Source organism: Prionailurus viverrinus, chromosome E3 (assembly GCF_022837055.1).
Source record: "Prionailurus viverrinus isolate Anna chromosome E3, UM_Priviv_1.0, whole genome shotgun sequence".
In the NCBI taxonomy this organism is placed as follows: Eukaryota; Metazoa; Chordata; class Mammalia; order Carnivora; family Felidae; genus Prionailurus; species Prionailurus viverrinus.
Window position 1 is genome coordinate 41113240 of NC_062576.1, and position 15679 is coordinate 41128918.

The window sequence follows — 15679 nt, forward strand, 5'->3', positions numbered from 1 at the left end:
TGAGCAGAGCGCCAGAGATGTGGCTGCAGCCAGACAGACTCGGGGACTAGCCTGGAGGGGAGGGACACGATCGAGTGTTCACATCAACGAGTTCGGGATGAGACCTGCGGTCCGGGTGGCGTGGGGTGGGCCTGGTGGGCCGTGGAGGGGCGGGCGGGGCGGGCGGGGTCTGCCCTTGAGGTGGAGCTATCTTTTCTGCCTATAAAGGGCCAAGAGAGGCACCACTGCTGTGGGGACATGTACAAAGCGTCCGCTGGCTGGGCACCGGGGAGGCGGAGAGGGGGGTCAAATATAGGTCCCGCCCCCTCAGAGCTGACTCCCGCGAGAGGCAGGCCGTATCCCAGGGTGTGAGAGGGGGGCCAAGGCCAGAGACGGGATGGCATCGAGCAGGGTGGGGTGTGGGTTTGGACCGGGGGTGAGAGTCCTCCTGGGGGTGACACGGGCCCAGCTCTGGTGGGCGGATGTTCGGGGACTCCCGGCACCCCCTCGTCCGTTTGGATGGAGGAGGGAGGTCATACCTGGCTGTGTGCCAGAGCCCCGGCGGGGGGGGGGGGGGGGCCCAGACCCCCATCGTCACATCGAAGTACGAGGCCCTACAGGCAGGGGTGGAGGTGGAGGGTGGCCGTGCTCACGCCAGAGGAGGGCTCCGTGCACCCCAGGGTTGGAGCCTCCAGGCTGCCCGCCCCCCACAGGCCATTCAGAGTCTGTTGCTTTCCCGGTGCGTGTCCCCCTGGCCTGGGCCTTCGGCTGGCCCCTCCTCTAGCCTCACAGCCCGCAGCGCCTCCCCGAATGTCTTCCCGCAGCTGCCCCGCCCAGGCGAGGAACCTGGGGCGATGAGACCACGGAGGCCCTGGGTAGAGCAGCGTCTGGTCCCCCCAGAGCCGGGCGGGCTGACTCAGGTCCCGGCTGTGCTGAGGTGGCTGGAACTCAGGCGGGCTGTACTCGCAGGACACGTCAGAGCCTTGTAGAAGGAAGGTCCGTAGGCCCCTGGCCAGGACGCAGGACATGGCAGAGGTGGCTGCTGGAAGGTCCAGACCCCTCTCTCCTGTGGGAGCACCAGGAGCAGGCGGGGTTCCCTCACTCCAGGTTCACCCTGGGCCCCAAAGAGCACTGATATGGAGCCCCCAGACCCACCTTCCCTGGAAGACCTCCAGGAAGGTTGGGGAGGAGGAGGGGTCGGCAGGGATCACCGTTCCAGACACACAGGAACGGGCTCTTGTCCCAGGATAGACGGCCACACCTTTAACAAGTAGAGAAACTGAGGACCAACAGGGGCATGTATGGTGCAGGGAGCCGGCTCTCCACCTGCTGGGCCACCCTCCCCAAGTGTGGCCCCACAGGGAGAGGCCTCACTGGGAAAGGTGCTGGGGACCCCTTTGCTGCCCACAGAGGGCCCGTCTGTGGGGGAGGGTGCTGCCCACGCAGGGCCTGTCTGCAGGGGGAGGGCCTCTTTGCCAGCATCCCACCCTGTGGCCGGGTCCTGAAGCCTCGTGTGTCCTGCCCAGTGGGCATCCCGGCGCCCCAGGTATGAGACCCCCACACCCCCCGTGCGGGCCCTGCAGCCGGTCCTGGCCAGTGGGGAGCCCCAGAAGGAAGCTGAGCCCCATGAGTGTGGGTTCCTGGGCCTCCAATGTGCCAGCCCAGGCCCCTCACACCCGGCCCTGCCAGAGATGAGAGGGACAGAGAGGCTGCGGGAAGCCAGACGCCCCGGGCCCCCTGACCCAGGATGCAAACTGGGGACTCCCCTCCTGCCCTGACCAGGACGGGACCCCCGGACCCCGGCGTGCAGCAGGCCGGCTGGGCCAGTGGGAAGCCTATGTCTCCCCAGCTGGCTGCGTGACCTCAGCTCCCACTTCCGGCAGTGGTCGAGGAGGGCCTGGGTCAGGCCCCCAGGTTAGCCGCGGCCGAGAGAGCCTGTTGCCCGGGATGCCCGGGTCTGGGGAAGCCTGCTGACCCGGCGACCCCTCCTTCTAACCTCAGGGCGTGAATCCGGCTGTTCACGGAGCCTGGACCAGGGAGGCACTGGGACAGCTCAGTGGAGCCTGGGGGATAGGCCCTGCTCCCAGCTGCTGGCCCAGGAGGGCGTCTGATAACCTCTGGGAGTCAAGGCCACTACGTCCCCTGGGGACCAGGAGTGGGGTGCGTGGGGCGCTTCAGGGCCCTCGGGGGGGGGCAGTCCGGGACAAAATGGCAGTGCCGATATGCCCCCTCCCCCAGGTTCACTTATTTGGAGACATGAACAAGCGGGACCCAGGGTCCAGTCACCATTTCCAAGCGACAAAGCTGGGACACGGAGCTGGGTGCCGGTGGGAGTCCGGTGGAGACCCCGACGGGAACAGCAAGCCTGTGGACTCGGGGTGACCAGGCGTGTGCATGTGCCACGAGAAGGCTGGAGAAGGCACAGCCCTGCCACGTGCCCCTGAGACGGGACTCCGGCCGCTTTATCCACGTTAGTCTGTCCGTTCCGCGGATTCCCACAAATGCCCATTTAAAACATTCAGGTGAAATTCATAGAACGTGAAACTTACCATTTTGGAGCAAACAATTCGGTGGCATTTAGCACATTCACAGGGCAGCTCCACCACCATCTCCATCTAGTTCCGGAACTTTCTCCTCACCCCAAAAGGAGACCCCGTCCCCTCCCCCAGCCCCTGGCCACCACCGGTCTGCGTTCTGTCCCCGGATTTGCCTCTTCTGGGGGTTTCAGAGAAACGGAATCACTGACCGTATGGCCCTTTGCGTGTTGTTCTGTGAGGCCGCATCCCCCGGGTGGGTCCACGCTGTGGCACCTGTCATGGCTTCATTCCCTTGGGTGGCTGAACCCCGTCCTGTCGTGTGGACGGACCACGGTGCGTCCATGTGAGCACTGGGGGCCCTGGGGCTTTCTCCACCTGTGGCTGTCGTGGAGAGCGTTATCGTGAACATTTGTGCAAAATCCACTCTCTCAGTGTTGTGGGCCAACCCTGGACACAACCTAGAAGAGCGGGTAGACGGGAATCTAGAACATTCTGAGACCCAGCTCTGCTCTGTGTGGAAACCGGGCCTGACCTGGGAGATACGGCAAGTGCCATGGCCACCAGGCAGAGGCCAAGGGAACCGGGAGGACCCAGGTGACCGATGTGCCAGCCAGGCAGGAGGCCGAGATGGGGACACGGCCACGTCGGGCACACCCCCAGTGAATCACGCCTCAGGTGAGTAAAAGAGCCACCAGCAACACAGCCATTAAAAACATATGGGACAACCCCCCCCCCCACAGTGGCATTATTCCCCTCTAAAAGGGAGGGCCACTCAAGCCATCCACGGATGACGAAAGGATGAGCAAACCGTGCTCCATCCACACAATGCAATATTATTCAAGACATTCTGACATGCGCTGGGACACAGATGGACCTCGAGGACGCCGTGGTCAGTGACATAACGCCTGTCACGGGAAGACAGTGCGGGCGCCCCTGGGGACAGAAGGAGACGGTGGTCCCCAGGGGCAGGGGAGGGGTGGGCACAGAGCTTCCGTTTGGGGCCGTGGGAGAGCTGTGCGGATGGGCGGCGGTCGTGGTCCCAAACAGCGGGGATGTGCCTCCTGCCCCTGAACTGTGCTTCTAGAAACTTCGACTACGTACGCTTTACCACGGTAAAAATACGTGGAAATATTCAGCTAATCTCTGGAAGGGGACACAACGCTCAATTTAAAAACCAAAGTGATGGTGCGCCTGGGTGGTTCAGTCGGTTGAGCGGCCGACTTCGGCTCAGGTCGTGATCTCGCGGTCCGTGAGTTCGAGCCCCGCGTTGGGCTCTGTGCTGACAGCTCAGAGCCTGGAGCCTGTTTCCGATTCTGTGTCTCCCTCTCTCTGACCCTCCCCCGTTCATGCTCTGACTCTCTCTATCTCAAAAATAAATAAAGGTTAAAAAAAAATTAACAAAAAAAAACCCAAAGTGGAAGCATTTGCCAAACAGCTGAGTGATAGGCTGGCTCCACATCAGCCCTGAAGCCCAAACACAACACAGGAGGACACGTGAAACCAGAGGGCTGGACGATTCCTCCGCGTGGGAAGGAGTGAGGGTCGCCCTGGGCCGGGGGATGCCGCTCGGGGGGGACAGCCCGAGTGCCGGCGTCCAGACATTCTCCATCGAAGGGCGCCCGGTCACACCTTCACACGTGCCCCTGGAGGGACCCAGGTGGACAGGCCCCGGCAGAGTGGCCCAGGGGGCACATGGAGAGACCCACCGTTCAGAGGGGCGGTGACGCCACAGTCAGGTGTCAGAAGCAGGAGGCCCCAGGCAACGGCAGCCTCTCTCCTGCGACCTCTGTCCCCTCCCCCACTGCATCACCGGCCACGGGGCGGACCCCTGCGTGGCTCCAGTGACTTCTGGGCACGCCCGCTGGGGGCTGAGTCAGGAGGGAGGGAGAAGACCCCGCAGGACAGGCTGGGCACCGTGTGGGCAGGGATTGGGGGCGGCTCCCCGTGTCACCTGCACCCCAGGCCCGATGGCCACTGGGACACGGATGTGTGTGTGTGTTGGGCATCTCCCGTCCCTCCCCCCACGTCCATTCCCCAGCTTCACCCTGACCCCTGTGGACCAAATCACCACCTCCCAGCATGTCTGGCAACGGGGAACCCAGCAGGTTACGGGAAGCAGGGAGGAGAGAGGGGCGGGCACTCAGTCCCAGCTCTCCTGGCGGGCTGGCCACCAGGCCCCAGCTGCCCTGTGCTGAAAGAGGGCCCCTCTTTGTTCTCATAAGCCCGTCCTCGCACCTGTCACCACCCGCCACGCCAGAATGTCCCTGTATGACATGTTTGTCCCTTCTCAAACAACTCGGCGGGGCGGGCTGCCTTTCCCACCGACAGGCCGGGCCCGGGAAACGTGGGGGAAGAGTGGGAGTCACGGCAGGGTGTTGAGCGGGAGAGAACATGGCCGGTCCCCGCTGCTCGCGATCGGTGTCCTCCAGCAGGAGAACCAGCCCATGTGGCCAGGAGGACCTGCCCGTCTCCTTCCGGGGACATGCCTGATCCTCCCCCACATCACGGGGCTACGGTCTGGGAGGGAGACTCCAGTGCAGGTGCAAACGTCGGGGAAGGGCTGGGCTGGCAAGAACCACATGTCTGTGCGGGCAGAGCCCCTGCCCCTCACCCCCCACCCTGTGTCGGGACCTGCCCAGGTGCCCGATGGTGCCCCTGGACCAAATGCAGAGCGGTCAGAGCTGTCTACAGAGAAGCATCCTGAAGGAGGGGACAGGGTGGGCCTGGAGGGAGTGGGAGGGAGCCCCAGGGTAGGGAGTCCCGGGCAGCCACAGGACCTTTGGGTAAGGCCTCCAACCTGGCCAGAGCCCCCTTTGTTCAACGTCCTTTGATTCATTCAACAACCCCCCCTTAGGAGCCCCAGTGGTGCCGGCTGGCCCGGGCAGGTCAGGTCAGAGGGCTTGGCTGCAAGGACGGGACATGGCGGTGTCTGGGACAGAGACCCCCGGTGGCCAGGGCGGAGGGGCCGCAGACCCAACTGTCTTTCCGGGTCCCTGTCCCCACCCTTCCCTGGAGATCCAAGCTGTGCAGGGGCCCTGACCAGTGACCACTGAAGACTCTATGGTCTCCGGAGCACGTCACAGCTCTCTGTGCCCCCACGTTGCCGTCAGAAGTCCTTCCTGGTGTCTCCCCGTGGTCTGTTCGCCCTCCTGCGCCAGGACACCCGAGAGGGGGGCCCTTTCTGGCCCCACCCAGGGCACCCCAACGTCACTCCCGCTGGCAGGGATTGGCCGGGGAGCGGCCGCCGCCGGCCGGGCCTGTGAGCACAGCCCCGGGGCCATCTGGCCTCGGTTTTCCTCCCTGTGGGGATACCTGTCCCACCCCATGCCCCGCCTGGCCAGGCAAACAGACCCCTCCTGTCTCTGCACCCCATCCCGGAGGCAGCCTCATCCTGGCCCCGCAGGCCGGATTTCCTGAGCAAGGTCACTCTGGGATCCACTGGAGCCCAGCAGCCAATAAAAGGCACCGATGCGTGGAGAGAGCTCATAAAGCAGGTCAGCCACTATAGCATGTTTGCTCTGTGTCCCCCCCCCCACCCCCTTCTCAGGGCCTGGGGACGCGGGGCCCGCCAGCAGCGTGGTGGCCCCGTGCCCCCACCCCGGCGTCCCCAGGCCCTCCTCATCTACCTGCGGCTCCGTTCCCAGATAGGCTTGCGGGGGTGTCTGGGTCCTCGTGTCTCCTGCTCCGGGCCCCACCCGCACCCACGGCTTCAGACACTGTCCACACTGGCCAAGCCTAGCTCCCAGAAACCACCCAGACCTAGGGGCCAGGGGCTGCCTGGAATCTGCGGGGACGTCCCATCAGGCCCGGGGCCCCACACATGCACATGCGTGCACGTGCACGCACACACACACACACACACACACACACACACACACACACGAGGGCGCTCTGGGCTGGCGTGGCCCTGGGCGGGAGCTCATGATGTCAAATCAATCGGGAGGAATCAATTCGGGCAGAGATTTCCGAGCCATCTGCTCGCTCCCCAAAGTCATTCTGAGCAGATTTGGCCTGGGGTGTGGGTGGCGGGTCGAATGAGCCTCAGTTTCTCCCAGGGCACCCTCCCTCCCTGGCTGCTGGCCGCGGGGGGCGGGGGTTGGTCACCAGCGAGGCTCTGCGGCCCCGACTCGTGGAGGAGCTGCCACGGCCCCCAGGAACCGAGCCCCCACACGCCCGGGGGCAGGGGCCCCAAACGAGCCCCCCCCACTCCCCACACGCACAGGGCCGCCCCAGGCTGGCTCTCCCTTGGGCCCCGCTGTTTTGCACTCTCCCCGTTTTCACCTGCGTGTCCCGGCTCCCGCCTCCCGGGGTGCCTGTCCGCCTCCTCCCAGCCTCGGCTGACCCGCGAACCCAGATCGGCACCAACTTCGATCGGCTCCGGGGACAATATTTGCTTTGGGAAACAGTCAAACATTTATTCTCCAATTTATTCAGGAGATCGGTTGTCAAACACAAGCGGCCTCGCCACGCTCTTGCGTTTCCAGGCCTTGGCCTCTGTCCAGGGTCGGTGCGGGGCACGGGCGGCACTGACCAGGCCTCCCCCTTGCCCGGCATGGCTCTGCGGCTCCCCCTGCCCTCCTGCGGGTCGGAGGTCCTGCTCTGTGCAGACCCAGGGAGCGTGAGCCGGGGTGACACCAGGGAGGGCTGTCCAGATGGGGGGGGCACACAGGCCGAGTGAGCCCCCACGTTCTGGTCCTCCTTCCAGCCTCGGAGAGAGGCCCAAGGCACATGGTGCCCCGGCAGGTCTCGGGCTGGCATCTTCTCCAGGACCGCACTGCCGGCTCGGGGCGGCGGTGGGAGGGGGTGGTGTTTCTGGGGGTGGAAGGACCACTCTAGTCTGGGGATGGCAGAGCTCCCCAGGGGTCTGGCATTTGCTGGCATTTGCACGCACCCACACAAGTGCCGCCTTCCAAGTGGCTGCTATTTGTGCTGGGAGCTGCTCCCCCCACTGCTATCTGGAAAATTCTCCTCTGCTGCTCTCGTCCCCCGTCCTCTCCAGGCCAGAGCTCCTGCCAAAAGCAGAAGAGATGACTGCGGGTTGCTGCCCCCTCCCTAGGATGGCCTCTACCGATGCCCTAGGGACCCTTTGCACAGGGCCCCTTGGGACACTTGTGTCCCCCCGACCCAGGGGCCCGACCCTCCACCCCCAATTCAGCCGCTTTGCTTGCTGCTCCCCCATCCCGGTCCCGCCACGGAAGCCTCGGCCCCCGGCCCGCCCCTCACAGCCCCCCAAAGCATGACTGTGGCCAACCAGGAAGGGAGATGCCGTGGCGGGGGTGGGCAGCCGGCAGCTGGGGGTCTCCAGGACGAGAGAGCTCCGCAGTCCCAGCCGTCCCCTGTGGGGCCCCGGCCCACCCTCCCCGCACACAGCCGCGTTCCCTCTGCATCTGCCACCTCCAGAGTCAGCACGGTCACGGGCCCCGGGCAGTGCCGGGGGGCAGGGGTCCGAGCCCAGCACCCTCGGGCGTCTTTGTTTTCACAGACTGACACTTGACCAGGTGATGCAGGGCTGGTGTGATGAGGTACATGGGACCGCAGGGCAGAGGCAGGGAGAGCAGTCACCAGCTCACGCCAGTGGTCACTCCCCAGCCCGGCAGGCTGGCACAAGCTGGGGGCAGGATAAGGCCGAGGCGCCCTGAGCACTGCCGGTGACACCCGGCCTCTCCCACCGGCTCCCTAGCGTTCTAGGAGCCCAGCCTCTATGGTGGGAACGGGCTGGGGGGGCTGCTGACAGCTGGTCCCTGCAGGGCCACCCACGGCCTCGGCCCACACAGCTGGTCCCCGCACCACACAGAGCGTCCGGGCCACAGGGAGTGTGGGGCACTCAGCAGGCCCCCCCCCGAATCTTGGGGTGGGGCTCTGCCCAGCAGGAAATGCAGGCCGGGCGGGGGGCAGGGGCCACCTGGGGCCACGCCGGCCCTCGGCGCTCACAGCCGGCTGGTCTGCATGAGCCCGTTGGCCTCGGAGCCGCGCGCGGGCGTCGTGGCCTCCCGAAGCCGGCCGCTCTTGTCGGCCTGGGGCTCCGCGGCCTCCGCGTCCTCGGCGCCGTAGCCCTTGCGGAGGCACAGAACCTTCCGGAAGCTCTGGCGGAAGTTGTCAGAGAGGAAGCCGTAGAGCACGGGGTTGGCGCAGCTGTTGGCGTAGGACAGGACGACGACGAAGAAGTAGGCGCCCGCGGAGGCGGGCTCCGCGGGCAGGACGAAGGCCAGGTTGACGATGTTGACGATGAAGAAAGGCAGCCAGCAGCCCGCAAACACCACGACCACCACCACCACCATGCGGGTCGCCTTGCGCTCCGAGCGCCGCCGCGTGGCGCCCACGCGCACGCCCGACGCCTTCACCTTGACCACGATGAGCAGGTAGCACAGGCAGATGACCAACAGCGGCCCGAAGAAGCCCAGCACGGAAGTGTAGATGATGAACACGGCGCCCCACAGGCCCACGGGCTCCGGCCAGCTGACGTTGCAGGTGTCCCAGCCCTCCTGGATGTCCGCAAAGACCACCAGGGGCAGCGACATGAGCAGCGAGAAGGTCCAGACGCCCGCGCTCGCCAGCTTGGCCACCCTGGGGCGGCGCCAGCGGGCGGAGCGGATGGGGTGGACGACGGCCAGGTAGCGGTCCACGCTCATGACGGTCAGGCAGAAGACGCTGGTGAACTGGTTGATGCCGTCCAAGGTCATGACCAGGCGGCACAGGACGGGGCCGAAGGGCCAGTAGGAGACGGCGTTCTGCGTGGCCAGGAAGGGCAGCCCCAGCATGAGCAGCACGTCAGCCACGGCCAGGTTGAGGATGTAGATGTTGGTGACCGTCTTCATCTTGGCGTGGCGCAGCACCACGTAGATGACCAGAGCGTTACCCCCCAGCCCCACCACGCACACCAGCAGGTACAGCACGGGCACCACCACGGCGCGGGCCCCCGGCGAGGCCGCCGGCCCCGCCAGCGTCCCGTTGTGGCCGCCCGCGCCGGGGGCCGCCGCCGCGGAGGCGTTCCAGGCGGCCAGCGTGGGGACCGGGAACAGAGGCTCCATCGCGGCCGCTGCGGGCCAGGCGGGGCGAGCGCGGGCACGGCGCGTCCTCTCTGCAAAGACAAGGGAGGACGCGGGGCGATTACCGGCCGAGGTGTTTCCTCCCCGGGCCCCGCCCGCCCAGGAGGCGCAGGATCTCCCCTCGGCGGGTAAACACGATTACTCACGTCCAGCTCGGCTACCGCCGCGAGTCTCACGCATTAAGCAAATTGTTTGGAAAACAAGCCCAGAGAGGAAGGAGCAGGGGGCTGGCAGCTCGATGGCTTCCAGAGCCCTGACTATCCCTATGCCCCCCCCCCCCCCAACTGCCCCGGGGGCAGCTCCCCTCTGGGCCTCTGCTCTCCTCCAGTCGGCTAGGGCCTCCTGGGGCCTGGGGGTGGTGTCACGGTCCCCATGGCGCCAGCAAGGAGGGGACGACGCAGGGCGGGTGCAGAAGGACAGGGCAGTGATAGGGAGGTCCGGACGGCAGCCGGGCAGGCCAAGCCCCTCACACCCGGCTGAGGCCAGGCATGACACCTGCCGAGCCCTGCTCTCCTGGGTGACCCCACGGCCAGACTCCAGGTGACCTCCTGGAGCCATCAGGAGGGGGCCAGGCCTTGCGTGTGGCCGAGGAGCCAGACCTCAGTCTGCAGAGCCCCCTCCAGCGTCCACCGCAGGCTCTCAGGACCACCATCCCCTCAGGAGCGCCCTCAGAGCCCGCAGGCTGGCCAGAGGACTTGGTGCCCTGGTCCTCAGAGCTGCCGCTGGGCAGGGTGTCTCTGGGCCGAGGGGACGACATGGGAGACCGCTCCGGGGTGCAATCATCACAGCTGTGAGGGACACGCTCTGGGCATGCGCTCTGGGGCCGGCCCGCCACCTCCACGGCCACGGCCCAGGGCGGGGAGCGGAGCAGGTAGGTGAGGTCCTTATGTGCCCTAGACCAGGGAACACACGGAGCCCAGGCCAGAAGGACACGCATGCGTGTGAGCAGGGGCCGGCCCCTGGGAGAAGGGGTGTGCAGGGGCAAGGCTTTGGGTCTCGTGGAGGAAGAGGCACAGGCAGAGAAGGGAAAATGTTAACGTCCCCGGTTCAAGGTCATGGACACACATGTGTCCAAAAGGAGTTTTGGCGCTTTTCCGTATGTTTGAGAAAGTTCATAAAAGCAATGCTGCTCCGGAGAAAATAACTGTCTCCGCTGATGACAGGAAGAGAAAGGGGGCACAGCGCACAGGGGGTGGGGGCCTAAGTGCCCCAGGGGACCCAACCAGGGCCACTCAGGCCCAGAGGTCCCCCTGTCCTGCCCGGCTGGCCCACAGTGCCCCGAGTTTCCTCAGAGCAGAGGACACCCCCACTGGTGGCCAGCCCCGGACTCTGGCAGACAAATGGGGGGGGGAGGGGGTGTCCGGGGGTGTGTGTCTGGAACAAAGAACAAAGGCAGGTGTCAGAAAGAAACCCGAAGGTCCCGATGGGCCGACTCTCCAAGTTCGTTACGAAATGTGGCCCTAGAAAACCGGCAACGGGGAGGTAGGCCAGCCGGTCCATTTCATGTGAAATTAAAAATAATAGGAATCGACAAGCATGTCCGAGATCTGTTTAAATAAATACGTTTAGGTTCCTCACTAAGGCACGGGTAAAAATATTATGAAACAAATTTGGCTCCTGTCTAAGAAGAAAAATGAGCAAGTGTGTATTTTTGAAAATTCACAACTCTCGGGTGTGAAAAATCATTTGGACTTAAAAAAAAAAATCCATAAAAGTCAGAATCAAGTTGGGTCTGGACACAGCTGAAGAGAGACTCGGAGAAGGGGAGAGGGGTCGAGGGCCCTGCGAGCGGGGTGGGCGGACGAGAGGGCACCGGCAGCACGGACGGCCACGGACAGGAGCCCTGCGCCCCCGGGGAGGACGGCTAAGGCCCGGATGAGGAGAAAATCCCCCAGAATGGCAGCTGGGAGACAGCAGGCCCCAGACGGAGAACTTGCATCGGGACGAGTCAGCCAGGGGAGAGCACTGTCTCCCTGGGTCCCCTCCGGGTGGAGGTTCGTGGGAGGGGGAGAGACACTCGGGGTTGGGCTGGATCTGCTGCTCCTGGCTCGGAGGGCCCCTGGCAGCTATATGGGGACCCAACGTGAGCCAAGTGACTGGGACTAAGACAAGGCAAGGCACGGCCTCTGCAGACAACCGCATCTCCAGTCAAAGCTGGGGATCCTCGGCTGGAAGCGGCATTCCCGGGTTGGGGGGTTCACACCTCCCCGGGGGGCCCAGCTGGGAGGAGGGTTTTCCGGGGACACTCGGGCTGAGATCGGCCTGTTGGTCTCTGTGCCCCAGGCCCCCCCTCACATTTGGGGAAAAAATACTCAAGAAGGGGCTTCTGGCTCCTTTTCCTGCATGGGACCCCGAGTGCTGGGAGGGGAAGAAGCCACCGTCCCCTGAGATGTTCGGCTCACCCACGGAGGGAGGGGCGACTGTCAGCTCAGATGCGTCTCTGGCTGGGGCCTGGGGCCCCTGGCGTGGCATAGTCGAATGTGAGCTCAGGCCTGACTCAGATAGCCCGTGCCTTCCAGAAGCTTCTCAGGGCTCCCCTGAGATGGCTCCGGAGCCCCGGCACCCCACGGACACCCCAATTCCTCAGGCCGCGGAGCCGCGAAGAACGAAACTAGGCCGTTACAGTGGCGCCTGCCTCTGGGAACACGGTTCTACAGGAGCCATTATTTAGAAGTGGCAATCGTCTTAGTCACAGAAATTACACTCGTGGCAGATCGTCCCTGGGGCCCTTCCTCCTGCGGTGGGGGATTTAGTGGGGGGGGGGGGTGTGTGGAATCAGCCACGGGCCCGCGCTGGGGCTCTCTGACCCAGAGCCCCCCACCAGGGAAGGACTGCCTGCCCACTGATGTGGCCCAGGGAACAGACCCCCCTACCCTCCCTCCCGTCCCGCCAGGGATCTTGGGGGGTGGCGGGTCACGTCACCTCCCTGAGCCCCTGGCAAATGGAAAGTCCCTGAACACATGAAATAAATTCAGATACGCAAGATGCCGTGTGCAGAGCCTGGCACACAGTGGGTGCTAAATAATTGCTCCCTCTCGCCTGCCCCAAACAGCCCAGCATCTTCTCCCAGTGTCGGAAAAGGTTCCTGCCCTGGGCTTCAAGGAGAAGGGGCTGGAGGCTTCCCGGGGACGTTGGGAGGGGACAGGCCCTCAGTGCCCAGAGCTCCGCAGCTCCCCCCGGGCTGGCCCCACATGAGGTCGGCAGGAGAGGGCAGGTGTCCTCCACCCAGGGCAGCACCAGCCGGGAGCGGCTCCGTGTCCCTGGGGTCTTCACCTCCCCGGACCTGTGCAGGGCAGGGGCCAACACCCAGAGGACCGGCCCCAGCACCGCATCCGGGCCTGCCTCCCCCACACATGCTCCTTCTGTCCTCAAGGCAGCTCTGGGCAGACTGGTGTCCCTGCCCCCCCAGGGGAGACGAAGGTGGGTGTGGGCTGGCCTGGGGCAGTGAACGGGAGGCTGGCCAGCGGAGACCCTTCCTCAGGGTCCCAGCGCCACGTTTGTTTCCAAGGCCACGTTCCGCCCCCAGCACACTTTCTGGGAAATCTGGGTCATTTTACCCGGAACCAATGGAGGGTCATTGTCATCGATGCTGTCAACAGCCTTCCGCTTGAGGCTCCCAGGCCTCCCCCAAGGGGCAGCTGGGCCCAGGAAACCTGCTCTCTTCGGCAGATGGGGGGCAGGGGGGGCGGGCAGCCAGAACTGCCTCCAACCGTGGCCACTGGGACTCCTGGCCCTTGCGCTTACTCGGGACCCCAGGTCAGCCTGCGGGCCAGGGTCGGTGGGCCGGGCAGTGGGGCAGGTGAGCGGCTGGCGTGGACTCTGGGTGGGGAGACAGCACACAGGTGAACCTGCAGGGCGGGCCTTCCTGCTGGGGAAGCATCAGGAGGGCTCAGAGCGCTGTTGGCCAACACCCGGGATGCCGGGGCTCCCTTCTTCCCGGGACCCCTAGACGTTGGGCCGGCTCTTCCTGCCGCCTTCCCACAGCTCACTCTGCCTGGCCGCCGCCTCCCCTGGTGCGGACGGCAGACCACCCCCCCCCCCCCCCACCTCGGACCCGGCCCGCGCCCCCTGGGACGTGCTGCCCCGCCCGCCCAGCGGCTCCCGCTCCCTCCGCTTCGGCTTCCCACCCTCACCGTCCCGCCAGTCTCCAGCCGATCCCTCCCCGGCCGCGCCGCCCACCCTCCGCCAGCCTCGGGACGAGCTGGGCTGCGGGGTCCACCGCCAGGGGTCGGGCCCAGTCTCCCTTGCGCCCCGACCCCGGCACACCGGGTCCAGAGGCCGGAGGGTGGCAAGGGTCGGGGAGCCGGGGAGCGGGAGGGGGTGGAGCGGCGGAGACTGGGGGGGGGGGGCGGACGACGGGCAGGGGGAGGCCCCCAGGGCGGCGGCCGGTGAGCCCCGGGGGAAGGAACACAGGTGAGGCAGGAGCGCAGAAGGCGGCGCAGGCGGGGTCGCGCGGCAGGACCCCCGACCAGGGCCGCGCGGGGCTTCGCGCAGGGTAGTGAGACCCCCCCCCCCAAAGGACAACAGGGACCCGCGCGGGGCCCCGGCGAGGTGCGGGGGGCAGGGGCGCGCGGCACTCACCGGGCGGCGGGGAGCCGAGTGCCCGCGCTGCGCTCTCTCCGGGCTCGGCGCTCTGGGCTCGGCTCGCGGCGGGGGGCGGGGCGAGCGCGGGGGGCGGGGCGGGGCGGGGCGGGCCCTGGTCCCCGCGGTCCCCCCCCCTCCCCTCCAGGCCGTCTGCGGCACCGGCCGGGTCGGGCCCCAGAACGGCGACGCCCCCGCCTCAGTCTCTAACGTCCGCTCTGGCAGGAAAGCCCAGCCCGGGGGTCCCCCCTCCCCGCCGCAGCGCGCTCCTCAAAGTCGACGGATGGGAAGCCGTCCTCACTCGGAGAAGCTGGACGCCTGGGTCTGGCGGCGGAGGCCACTAACCCCGGGCGCGGGGCCCAGCTGGCCGAGCGGTTTGGGGATCCCCGTTCACTCTGGAGGCTGTCCCCTTGGCCGGGATCACAGCCACCTGATCCAAACACAGGTGCAGGGTCTCACACCCGCGCTCTGGGACTCGGCAGGGCTGCGGGCCTGGGAAGCTGCATTCTGGCAAGGTTCCAGGCACAGCGGCTGCGGGGTGGGGTGGGGGTGGGGGCGGTCGGGGCCCCCGTTTGAGCCGATTGTAACCGGTAGTGTTGGGCGCCGTGCTCTGCTGGGCACGGGGTGCTGGGTGGGTGTCCATTCCCCACACCAAGGAGCAGCCTCCAGAGTCCTTACCCTGGACTTATGGGGGGGGGGGGTAGCCACTGGCTGGAAGGACTGAGGTGCCTCCAGATGGCGGAACCCTAAGACGCCCGGATCCTCGCCCTTGACATAGGCGTGCTGATAGGTGGGGACTACAGCAAGTTACCCTGTATTTTCTTTCCTCCCCCTCCTCCTCCCCCTCTCCCTCTACCCTCCTCCTCCCCCTCTTCCTCCCCCTCCCCTCCTCCCCCTCCTTCTTCCTCTCCCCCTCCCTCTACCCCCTCCTCTCCTACCCTTCTCCTCCTCTCCTCCTCTCTCCTCTCCCCTCCTCCCTCTCCTCCTCCCCCTCCTCCCCTTCCTCCTTCCCCTCCTCCCCCTCCTCCTCCCCCTCCCCTCTTCCCCCTCCTTCTCCCCCTCCCCCTCCCTCTACCCCTCTCCTCCTCCTCCCCTTCCCTCCTCCCCCTCCCCTCCTCTCCCTCCCCTCCTCCCCCTTCTCCTCCTCCTCCCCCTCTTCTGTTCCCTCTGCCCCTTCCCCCTCCTCCTTCTCTTTCTCCTTCTCCTTCTTTGAGGGAGAGAGAGAAAGACGACGGTAGAGGGAGAGAGAGAGAGAGAGAGAGAGAGAGAGAGAGAGAGTCTTAAGTAGGCTCCACACCCCGTGCAGAGCCCAGCGTGGGGCTGGATCTCGGGACCGTGAGACTATGACCAGGCCAAGATCAACAGTTGGACGTTGAGCCGACTGAGCCGCCCAGGCGCCCCAAGGTACTTTCTTCTTTATGCTTTTCTGAGATGTTTCATTTTGTACAAGAAGTGTGGGTTGTTTTTAATCGGGAAAAGGCACTTACGGAACCAGGGGGTCCAGCTTGGGGCACGTGCCTGTCTCCATGCAGGCTC

At 65.8% G+C, this 15679-nt stretch overlaps 1 protein-coding gene across 1 annotated transcript; it reads right to left on the bottom strand.

The window, feature by feature from the left end:
• Positions 1–8443: 8443 nt before the first annotated feature.
• Positions 8444–9544, bottom strand: SSTR5 (somatostatin receptor 5). Its single transcript, XM_047839290.1, has one exon. It carries the CDS (start codon positions 9542–9544, stop codon positions 8444–8446), a length of 1101 nt encoding a protein of 366 aa, XP_047695246.1.
• Positions 9545–15679: the final 6135 nt, after the last annotated feature.

What these genes read in the sequence shown, in the direction of transcription:
- SSTR5 (XM_047839290.1), bottom strand. Translation starts at nt 9,544, where the DNA reads ATGGAGCCTCTGTTCCCGGTCCCCACGCTGGCCGCCTGGAACGCCTCC.